The sequence below is a fragment of the Myotis lucifugus genome, unplaced genomic scaffold (genome assembly GCF_000147115.1).
Source record: "Myotis lucifugus unplaced genomic scaffold, Myoluc2.0 scaffold_103, whole genome shotgun sequence".
NCBI lineage: Eukaryota > Metazoa > Chordata > Mammalia > Chiroptera > Vespertilionidae > Myotis > Myotis lucifugus.
Genome location: NW_005871151.1, coordinates 577,342 through 588,746, shown reverse-complemented (window position 1 = coordinate 588,746; position 11,405 = coordinate 577,342). Strand labels below are relative to the sequence as shown.

The window sequence follows — 11,405 nt, the reverse complement described above, 5'->3', positions numbered from 1 at the left end:
ATAAATTTACATTGTGACATTCAGATTAATGTCACAATTAGATTAATTGTCACGAGACCCACGAGGTGTTCCATGATCAAAGGAGTCTTCAGCCGGATTAATTTTGGAGCTTCCGTGGTCTCTGGCCACCCACGGTGTACTGCACTCACGAGGAGACCCGGCCCCCACCGAACCCCCAGCATCAGACAGGGCCACTCACTACCCCCTCACCCAGGTGAAGGGACTGCAGCCTGATTGCCATGATCCCCCAGCCAAGACCTCCGGCCCTTGGATCACTGAGAACCTGCTCCTGTCCCTCTAACAAGTGCTAAATCTGTCTCGTACTCCTGGTGGGGGCAGTACTGGGACTCATCCTCAGAGGAGCCTGGGACACAGAACCACAAACAGACCAGGAGCAAGACAGAAAGCCTAGGAGAGGAGAGAGGGAGAATCCCATCCCCGAGGGGGAGGCGGCCACTGACTCTCCTCTCCGGGGGAATGCCCTCCGGGCCTCGTTAGCTGCCCGTGGGCCCAGGAGCTCTGGAGCTTCCAGCCGGGCTCTGTGGTGCATCCGCCCTCCGCTTCTTTCCTTTCGGCCTCTCCCTGCAGCAGGCTCCCCAGTTTGGAGATGATAACGGTTGGTAGAGCCTCTGTGAGGGGGGCGCCGAGTGAGGGTGCTGGAGGCCAGCTCCTCTGGGCACCACACCCAGGCTGGTGGCGCCAGGCTCAGTCCCTGTGGGCGGCATCGGCTTCCGGCCCCGGGCCTCTCTCACCGGGGCGACGGTGTGTTTCAGATCGGGAAGCTGCGCAGCGAGCTGGAGATGGTGAGTGGGAACGTGAGGGTGATGTCGGAGATGCTGACGGAGCTGGTGCCCACCCAGGCAGAGCCCGCAGACCTGGAGCTGCTACAGGTGAGCCCGCATCCGCCCCCAGTGACTGTGCTCACGTGACCACACACATTCCCTCCCACCCACACTAGTTCCCATGCTTGCTCTGAACCCCTTCATCACACAGGAGATGTTAACACCAGGGACTTGGGACTCCATCAGATTGGAATTCAGAATAGCTCCTCTGCCTCCGTTTCCTCATCTGTAAGATTGCTCTCTAACAGTAGCCTTCATGGTACAAGTTTGGCATGAGACAAGGTTTACGCACTGTGCCTGGTCCGGAGTAAGCTATGGATAAATGGTATTGAGAAAAAGCTGGTAGGCGAGATTTCCACCTTTGAGATTACAAGCTTGGCAGGCAGGCGTGAGAGAGCAGCTGGTGTCGGGGCGGAGGCAGGTGGGAGCTGTGGGTCTTCGCTCCTGTGGGTCAGGAGATTTTCCACAGTCACATCCCCAGCTGGTGAGGGATGAGGGTCAGGCACTGAAGCAGGAGGAGCTGGGTTTGGGGAGAGGCACCTCCCCCAGGAAGGTCAGTTCATAGAGGCACCGAAAAAGCTGGGGGACCCAAAGGCCCAGGAGCCACAGAACCCATGAGGGGGATGATGGGGTGCTTGGTGTGATGGTCTCATTTTGTTTCTGTCTTCACACTCCTGAGGGCAGGGCTAACCTGAGCTGACCGGCGTCCCTGCCCTGGGTCCTCCCTCCGGGCGGGAGGAAAGGCGGAGTCTCAGAGTCGAAAGGACATGTGACTGTGAAGACCACATGAGGGCTGAGAGAGGCGTGAGGGAGCTAGGAAGCACAGGGCTGCTGAAGTGCAGTTAATTTTGTGTGTCCCAAGCCCGGGCTGTGGGTGTGAGTGATTGCTGGAGCAGGCGGGCGAGGTGCCCAGGGACCTCGAGCACTTCCCAAGTGCCAGGCTCTGATGTGGATGCTTGATATACATTCACTTACTTAATCTTTACCCTCTCCCGTGAGGTAGGGACTCTTATCCCCATTTTCCAGGTCAGCAAACTGAGGTAGAGAGGTCATGTGATGCGCCCAGGGTCCCATGGCTGGTAAGCAGCAGAGCTGGGTTTGGAACCCAGGGCCCTGGCTCCAGCTGCTGCTCTTGAGCAGACAAGGAAGTAGAAACAAAGCCATAAGTGCTCTTGGTCGTGGAAGGAAGCGAGGGGAGGCCCACCGGATGTTGAAAGTCACTCGAAAGGCAGATAAGGAAATCCCAGGAGAAGGCCTGACCTAGGAGGGGGCGGTTTAAAAGGGTCCAGAAAGATCCAAAATCAGTGTTGGACAGCGTCTAGTCTCAGTGATGCCTCCAGGAGAAAAGGGCTGGTGTGGTTGGAGCGTCATCCCATACACGGAATGGTGGTGGGTTCGATTTCCTGTCAGGGCACATACTTGGGTTTCCAATCGATGTTTCTGTCTCACAACAATGTTTAACAAAAAACACAAAACTTTATTTTTTTTAAAAACACTCCAGGTTCTTTTTTTTTCTTTCTTTTTTTTTATTGATTTTTTACAGAGAGGAAGGGAGAGGGATAGAGAGTTAGAAACATCGATGAGAGAGAAACATCGATCAACTGCCTCCTGCACACTCCCCACTGGGGATGTGCCCGCAACCAAGGTACATGCCCTTGACCGGAATTGAACCTGGGACCCTTGAGTCCGCAGGCTGACGCTCTATCCACTGAGCCAAACCGGATAGGGCAAAAAAAACTTTATTTTTTAAAAAAAAGCGCCCATCAGTGACATGATGACTAAATGCAATGTGGGCTCCTGGAACAAGAAAGGGGCGTTAGTAGAAAAGCTGGGGAAACCTGAACAAAGCCTATAGTTTAGCTAATAGCGCTGTAGCAATGGTCATGTCCTAGTTCTGACAAATGCCAGACTAAGGAGAAGTTGAGTGAAGGGTTACAGAAACTCTGTACTATCTTGGCAACTTTTCTATAAATCTATCATTCCTAAATAAAAGTGTTTTTTTAAATAAGTCTGAGAATAATGAGGCAAAAATTCAAAATGTGGATAATAGTTGGTGTTAATCTGGTTTATTTATTTATTTTTTAAATATATTTTTATTGATTTCAGAGAGGAAAGGAGAGAGAGAGATAAAAACATCAGTGATGAGAGGGAATCACTGATTGGCTGCCTCCTGCATGCCCCCCACTGGGAACTGAGCCCGCAACCCAGGCATGTGCCCTTGATTGGAATCAAATCTGGGACCCTTCAGTCCGCAGGCCAACGCTCTACCCACTGAGCCAAACCAGCTAGGGCTTATTTATTTATTTTTTTTTTAATATATGTTTTTATTGACTTCAGAGAGGAAGGGAGAGAGAGAGGGAAACATCAATGATGAGAGAGTCATTTATTGACTGCCTCCTGTACACCCCACACTGGGGATCAAGCCCGCAACCCAGGCATGTGCCCTGACCAGGAATCGAAACGTGACCTCCTGGTTCATAAGTCGACACTCAACCATTGAGCCACACCAGCCAGGCCATCTAGTTTATTTTTTATTTTTTTAAATATATATATTTTTTATTTCAGAGAGGAAGGGAGAAAGAGATAGAAACATCAATGATGAGAGAGAATCATCGATCGGCTGCCTCCTGCATGCCCCCTACTGGGGATCGAGCCTGTAACCCAGACATGTGCCCTTGACTAGAATCAAACACAGGACCCTTCAGTCCGCAGGCCGATGCTCTATCCACTGAGCCAAACCAGCTAGGGCCATCCAGTTTATCTTTTATGTTTTGGTTACCAAAAATACCCCAGTACACCCAGAGAAGCTGCAGTTTGTTCGGCCGGGCCACCTGGCAGCTCCGTTCAACTAAGCAAAGATGGCGACAGGGGAATGAAGTCTGCATGGAGCCAGCTTGTTGGTGAATGTGAGTGTGGAACACAGAAGTGGAATTCAGAGGCTCGTTTGCGGAGCCCCTGAAGCTGCTCTGTGGAGCTCCAGTCCAGTGTGGAGTCCGCTCTGCTCTCCAAGGTCACCAGGGGCCAGAGCCCTTCCAGGAGAGATGGCCTCGCTCTGGTCCGGTGCCCATGCTTGTCCTACTTGCTTCCGCGGCAGGAGCTCAACCGGACGTGCCGAGCCATGCAGCAGCGGGTCCTGGAGCTCATCCCCCGGATCGCCAACGAGCAGCTGACGGAGGAGCTGCTCATCGTCAACGACAATCTCAACAACGTGTTCCTGCGCCACGAACGGTACCCAGCCTTGCAGCTGCCCACCCTCCCCGTCCCTCCCACCTACCCTGTGCCCTGGTCTCCCCACACGGCTGGCCTCTCATCTCCTCTCAAACACCAGGCCGGCCACCCAAGGCATGTACCCTCAGCTGTCTTCTTCCAGCGTGGGCACGCATGCCCCGCCTTCCACTACCTCTCCTCTCCTCGCCAGTTAGCCCTGCCCGATGTCCCTGTGTCCAGCCCCTGGCGAGGGCAGCGGTGGTGGCTGAGCGTGTGGGCCCGCAGCCAGGCAGGCTGGTTGTCCTTGCTCACTCCACCGCTGCCTGGCTCTGGGGCCTCGGACCACTTACTGGACTTAATTAGGGCTCTTTGACTGCATACACACAGCGTTTCCGGCTGACTTAGAAAAGGAATTGATTGGATGAATAGCCTCTATTAAATGCATAGCATTTCGAGTCCAAAGGAGAGTGAACAGCGAGGCCTCCCAACAGAGCAGGAGGGACAGAGAGATCCTGGGGCGGCTCAGGGGTCTCTGGGCAGAACCTCCTAGACCAGCGGTCGCCAACCTTTCAGGCCTTATGGACCACTGGTTGGTGACCGCTGTCTTAGACCATGTCCCCAAGGTGTCACCATCAGTAAATGGGTCCAAATGCTTCCTCACCTTGTGTCATTCTGTTCAGGGGCAGGTCCCCGAGAGAAACTGGCTCAGCTTTGCTGTGCCCACTGGTCGGGGGGACAGGAGGGCCCTTTGATGGCCGTCCCACCAGGATCACGGGCAATGGGGAAAGAGCAGGCCTGGCTTTTGCCTGGTGGTACTTCCTGTTCACAACCACTCACACTGTGTCTGCCTGATCCTCACATCTGGGAGGCAGGTTCTAGTCTCATCCCCTTTTTAACAGACAGGAGACAAGTTCAGAAGTGATGTAACGTACCCACGGTCACACAGTTAACAAGGGCCAGGGCCATGACTCGAACAGACCCCAGACCCAGGTCTTCTTAACCCCCTTTGCCCAAGGCCAGGCCTGTCTGAGGGTGGCCAGTGGCTCGGGGCAGTGCAAGGATGTGTGTCTTTCATATACCACTGCAGGCCCTGGCACACACAGGTACACAGGTAGATTACTGAGCAGCTTCCACAGAAGTCCTCACCTCTGCATCCCATGTTCTCCTCTAGTCTATTCCTATTCGTTTGTCTGACGCTGATCGTGACCGGAGTGGCCAGGTTGTTGATAATCCAAATTGGGTCACTTCTGCAAGTGAAAGGGGCACAGTTAATAGTGCCCTCGGATGCCAGGCATCACTGGGTCTGCCCAGACAAACGAGACTCACCGCTGCGCTGATGCTGAGCCCACGGGAACAGACTAGAGGAGAATGGGGCGACCCACGGCACATGAAGGGCTCTGCCTGGCTGTGCCGAGGCGCCTCTCAGCCTGTCTCCCTGACTCACTCTTTCTGTCTCGTAGGTTCGAGCGGTTCCGGACTGGCCAGACTGCCAAGGTAAACGGCTTTGCTGTCACCAGATCGTGCCTTGTTAACAGAAAAGGAGGGCTGTGCTCATCACCACCCCATATCCTGTGCAGGATGCACCTTCTTGTCTAGGCTCCTAGAAAAGTCCCCTTCTAGCTTTTTATGTCACTGTCCCTTTAAGCTCTGCCACCAGCTGGTGCCCAAGGGTCTGCCCGCCCTCCAGAGGGAGCAGCAGAGCTAGAGGCCAAGGGGAGAAGCCACAGCTGCAGGGCGCGGGAGACAGCTCCTCAGGCCAGTGCTTCTGGCTGAGGGGAGCAAGGCCACCGGCAGGGGCATGACGGTGGGTCTCCCTTTCCCCCAGGCCCCCAGTGAGGCCGAGGCGGCAGCTGACCTCATCGACATGGGCGCTGACCCAGCAGCCACTGGCGGCCTCTCGTCCCAGCTGGCAGGAATGAGTAAGTGCGGGTACCCCTGCAGTTCTGGGGGTGCCATCCTGTGTTACAGTTGGAGCTGGAGCCCCAACAGCAGGATGTTAGCCCAGACCCCACCCCACTGGGGTCCCAGGCTGAATCTTGCCACAAGGCTGAGCATCTGGGACAAGACATGGGGCTCTCCCTCACAGCCCACAATGGCTGAGCCCTCCCGGGCCTCAGCAGTCCCACTGTTCTGAGGTTGCCCTCGACACTGAAGTCTCCGTGGCCTGAATCGCCTGGGTGAGCGTGGGCAAGTCACTGGAACGTCCTGTGCCCTCCTTCCTCCTCTGGGACGGGCAGGAATGGGCCCGTCCTCACAGCCGGTGATGAGGACTGAATGAACTCGGGCACGGGCCAGGCTCAGAGCAGTGCCAGGCCGGAGTGGGCTCCTGGCACACGTTAGCCATCAAATGGTTGACCTATCACTGTGATTGGTTTTACTCTTACTGCCTGCTTCATGCCAAGCCCAGGAAATCACTCCAAGTGAGGCGGTAGCTATGCCCATGGTCCCGCAGCCAGCACGTGGCTGCCCCGTTTATGCATCCTGCCCTGTGTGCACCCCCCTCTGTGCTGCCCACCCAGAACCAGCCCTGGGCCCGGCAGGGAGCAGCTTGGCCACGGCGCGTGCGAGAGCAGCAGGCGGAGTCTTACGTGTCTCTCTGTCCCCGCAGACCTGGGCTCCAGCAGCGTGAGGGCTGGCCTGCAGTCTCTGGAGACCTCCGGCCGCCTGGAGGACGAGTTTGACATGTTTGCCCTAACACGGGGCAGCTCGCTGGCCGACCAACGGAAAGAGTGAGTGGCGGCCCCCTGCAGTTTGGGTCACTCCCCATCAGAGGAGACTCTCTCCCTGAACCCACTTGTTGGTGGGCACACCCCGAGGAAAAGCACACGGCCCCCTGGTGTCCCCCCTCAGAGTGGCAGAGTTCCCGCCCCTAAGTCAGTCCCACGTGGCCCACAGAGCCGTGGCCAGGCGGCAGACCCAGTGCCCCGCAGGCAGAGCTGGATGGGGAAGGCTGGCCTGTAGGTTGACCAGCTGCGTGCCAGAACCTCGTAAGATCTGATCAGATGAAGAAACTGAGGCTTCCTCGGTGGGGAGCCTGGGTCTGTCTGGTGCGAGGACAGTGTCTGCGACTCAGTTTCCCCTGCTCTGTGCCCAGTGCACCAAGCCCCTGGGGGGGCAGGGAGGCTCCTGATAAGTCCTCAGGGGCTTGTCCAGTCATTTCCGTCGTTCCAGTCCCTACCATCCCACTCAGGTCTCCCCACTCTGCACCGAGCGGGGGCCTGTCCTTCCATAGGGCTGCCCACTTCCAGGGAGATGCCCTTGGCAGTCAGGGCATGGGGCCAGCACTTGCCTCAGCTTCCCCTGATGGACTCTGTGTAGGCAGGTCAGAAGCGGTGTGCCAAGGCTCGTCCTCAGCCCCTTGCTCATGACCCCAAGTCTGGGCTGGGGCTGGCCAGATAGACAGCCAAGGAAAGCTCTGGATTAAGGACCCCTCCCAGTGGACCCCCAGCTCCCTAGTGGTCATGCCGGTGTCTTTGGAAACTGTCAATGGGCCTCTGAAGAATCCAGAACTACCCTCTCCACTCTGGCATGTCCAGGTGTAGCCCGCCTGGGCCCATGGGTTGCCCACAGCCTGCCCACTGGCCGTACCCAGCTCTGGGAAAGGGAGGGCTGATGGGCCATGAGCCACACATCCTTATTCAGGCAGAGTCTATAGTCCCAAGCCTAGGGCTCTGGGACCAGCGGCTCATGGTTGCCATGGAGTTAGGGCACGTGAGGCTGCTGTGCAGGTGGAAGCTAATGAGTCTGGTGGGACCTAACAGCCAGGAGGTGGCCCGCCCAGGAGGCCCCGGCAGGTGGCACACTGGCCACACCAGAGAGCCCTTGGCACCTGGCCCGGCTCGCCAGCCTGGCTGATGTTTGCTGCTACTGGAGCCAGGCCCTAGGAGAGAGAAAAGCACATCAGAACATTCTCTCCAGGACCTGCAATCTCGGGGAGAGAGATGTGCATACGGACCCCTGCCGTGCAGTGCTGAGTGCTGGAGGGGTGTACCAGGCACTGCGACCCGTACAGCAGGATCGGGGGCGAGGGTCAAGATGGCCGTTTCAGGCCATGGGAACAGCATGTGCAAAGGTCAGAGGTAGGAGAGAGCAGGGGTAGGGCAGGTGGTCTGACACAGCATCATGTGCCTTCTCAGGTCATGGGTCCTGCGGGCCCCGAGGTTGGCTTCCACCCAGCAGAAAGTGCCAGTGCCCTGCAGGGGCAGGAACGTGCCCCAGCTCGGAGTTCCCCAGCCCTTTGTTCTCCTGTCTGGCTCCTTCCTTCTGCTCCAGCTGCCTCTTTAGCCCTGGTCTCCTGACTGGCCTTTGGTCTCCTCACCTTACCCTGTCTCCTGGGACTCTCGGACCCTCCCAGGCCTGTCTGTCCACCTGGTATCTGGTGCCGGCTCTGCCTCCACTCACCAGGAAGCCAGCTCCTTGTCAGCCCCTCTGTTTCTGCTCCAGCCCTGACCACAGCTGGCACAGTCCCGGCCTCTCCACCTGACCAGCCCTTCCACTCGGGGCACCAAGGAGAGCGAGGGGGCATCTGGGCCAGCCAGGTCAGGGGCGCCTCAGCCAGGCTTTGCCGGAAGCGGGAGTCCCTTCCTCAGCTTCTCCCACATCATCGTTCTGGGGACACGGTCCACTTCCTGCCCATGCTCTGTCCCCCTAAGTGTCTCATGTCCAGCTTCTGGCCTTACAGGGACCATTTGAGGAGCAGCCCTCCCTCCCTCCTGTGTTGGGCATGGACCACAGACACCTGGCCCAGGTCTGCAGCCCTGTCTGGGCTGTGACATTGTGCTTCAGCGGGTGGCTAGGCCCTCCACTGCTGCAGGCACGGCTCCTAGTGATGGCGGAGCCTCAACCTTCAGGGCTGTGCAGGTGTGTGTGTGAGAGGGAGAGAGATGGAGGGGGGGGATTAGTAATTAGGAGAGAACATGCAGTTCTTGGAGGGAAGGGAAGCATCGGTTTCTGTTTGTTCCAGGGCCAGACGTGCCCTGTTCTGCCATATCCACCAGCACCTGTGTGCTCGGGCACAGGGACAGCAGCGTGACGGCTCCGAGCCTGAGGGAGCCGGCCTCCCTGGGCCAGGGCTTTGCGCAATCTTTGGCATCGCTTCCTCCTCGTTGCACTCACTGCCCAGATTTAGCCAGGGGCACCCAGCTGCGCTCTGGAAGGATGAGAGCACACTGCCCACCATCCGGGAAGGATGAGAGCACACTGTCCACCATCCGCCTCAGGTTGGCTCCAGCGAAACCCTGCAGATAGCCAGGCTCCAGCCCGCTGGCCGGGAACGCGAGCCATGCAGCTGGGCATGCGCTCGCTCATGGCCGGCTCCCCTGGCTGACTGCACATCTTATGGGGGGAGTTGACCCCGGTGCTCTCCCAAGTGGCTGCATGGGAATTTGGGGGGCTTATTCAAGAGGCCCCTTTAAGTACCAGGAGGGTGAATGGGCATGGCAGGCATTCAGTGTAACAACTCCAGTTTCCAAAGCCTGGAGCTGGTGCAGCCCGGCCTCAGCAGAGGGTGGGTGCTCCCCCGCCCCTCCCTGTGCAGGGTGTCCCTTTGCACCTGGGATTCTCGGACTCACTTCTTCACCTCAGTGCTGGACGGACCGGGGCTGAGGTCTCACCTCCTCTCTGCTGTGGTTCAGAGCGAGCATAAAGGTTCTCCCCACACGTCAGGGCTGCCTCCCCCAGGCGCCCATCTCTCTGCAGCAGTCAGGGGAGGCACCAAGCCCCCCGTTAGCCCAGGTCCTCTTCCTACTCTTGGTTTATTCTCTTGCTCCCCTGAGACTTCACCTCAAACCCACCAGACACCCCCTTCCCTGCCCTCTGCCTGGGAGCTGTGGCGGCGCCGCGTCCCTCCCCCTCCCCCCACCAGTGCCCAGCTGGCTGGCACCCCCAGAGGATGGTTAGAATCACCCTCCACCTGCTGCCAGACCGGAGGGCTGGGGGTGTCGTGCAGTGAGCCAGCACCAGAGGGCGCCTCACCCAGCCGCCCACCCGTGAGCTTACTCCCCATTCAAACGCAGCCTTGCTCAGAACCACAGTTTGTAAATGATCAGATGGGAACTGCTCAAACAGAGTGTCTGCATAGGAGCTCTCCGTGAGCATGGGGTCATTGGCCCTAGTTCTCCTCCCTGGAGTTGGGCCAAATCTGATGTTGGCTCTTGGCGATCTGGTTCTGTCTTGGGCCAGCAGCACCCGCTCCCTCCTCCAGCTCATCCCCGCCCATCCCCCTCCATCATCACATCTGCAGGCACACCCTACAGCAAGGGCAGCACTAATGGCATGGGGCCTCTGTGTTTCAGGGTGAAATACGAAGACCCCCAAGCTACGGACGGCCTGGCTGGAGCCCTGGACGCCCGGCAGCAGAGCACCGGAGCGGTGAGCAGAGGCCTGAGGAAGGCAGGGAGTGCTGCCTGGGGCCCCTGTGCCGGGCCTGGCTTGGCGTGCCCCTCCCTTCCCCATTTGGTTTTCCCATTGACCCTTTGTAGCTAATGTGGGTGTTCCCATATCACAGCTGAGGAAACGTAGTCCCCAGTTCACACGGGAGAAGAGTTAGAGCAGAGACTCAGACCTGGCTCCCCCCGCATCGGCCCCCCCAGCTGTGTCCTCAGGCAGGTGACCACCTTCCTGGCCTCCGTGGCTTCCTCTGTACCGGAGCTCACAGTTGTGCCCACAGGGCTGGTAATAGGATGCGTGAGCGTGTATTGAAGGTGCCTGGCCCAGACTGAGCTCAGTCAGTCCTCTGCCTCGGGGCCTCTCTAGAGACCTGCTCTTAGGAGTGTGGACAGAGGGGGACAGAACAGAGAACAGGAGTCGCAGCGGCAGCCATCCGCCTTGCGTTTCCCACCCCTCCCGCCATCCCCCTTGCGTTTCCTCCCAGCTCCCTGCCTGCCTTCCCATCCTACCACCCCGGGAGCCATCCTGGACATCCTTGTAGTTCCCTTTACCTGCTGGCTGTGCATTGAGTGGCCGCCAGGGGCCAGCACCGAGCAGCTCTGTGGGCGACCCCTCCCCTAGGCCAGAGCTCCAAGCACACGGCCCGTCCCTGTGACGTGTGTCTGGGCACCGTCTGGACAGTGAGACTTCTGTCCCAGGAGGTGGATGGAGTTGCTCCTCAGGAAGTGGTTGGAGATGGCAGGGCTGGGGTGCAGAGGCAGGAGCAGAGGCGTGGCCGGCAGAGGAGAGGGTTGGGGCTTGAGGCCGGGCCGGTGGGACTGGCTGGAGGGAGGCAGAGCCTGAGCGGCAGCAGGGACTGCAGGTCTCCGGGCAGCCGGGAGGAGGGTGGGCTTCGTTCTGTGTGAGGAGGAAGCGGTTGGCGGGTGTGAGCAGAGGGGCCATTCCTCCGGCTCCCAGTATAGAAGGACC

General features: G+C 58.3%; 1 protein-coding gene across 1 annotated transcript in view; it reads left to right on the top strand.

Annotated features, from left to right (window-relative positions):
• The first annotated feature begins 713 nt into the window (after positions 1–713).
• The window catches only part of TOM1 (target of myb1 membrane trafficking protein), a 14,727-nt gene continuing 4,035 nt past the window's right edge, over positions 714–11,405 (top strand). The window contains exons 1-6 of the mRNA XM_014459145.2: positions 714–890; positions 3,937–4,070; positions 5,510–5,543; positions 5,875–5,968; positions 6,658–6,778; positions 10,343–10,418. Of these exons, the coding sequence (XP_014314631.1) occupies positions 801–890; positions 3,937–4,070; positions 5,510–5,543; positions 5,875–5,968; positions 6,658–6,778; positions 10,343–10,418 (549 nt within the window). The 5' untranslated portion in view covers positions 714–800. The remainder of the gene's footprint in view (positions 891–3,936; positions 4,071–5,509; positions 5,544–5,874; positions 5,969–6,657; positions 6,779–10,342; positions 10,419–11,405) is intronic.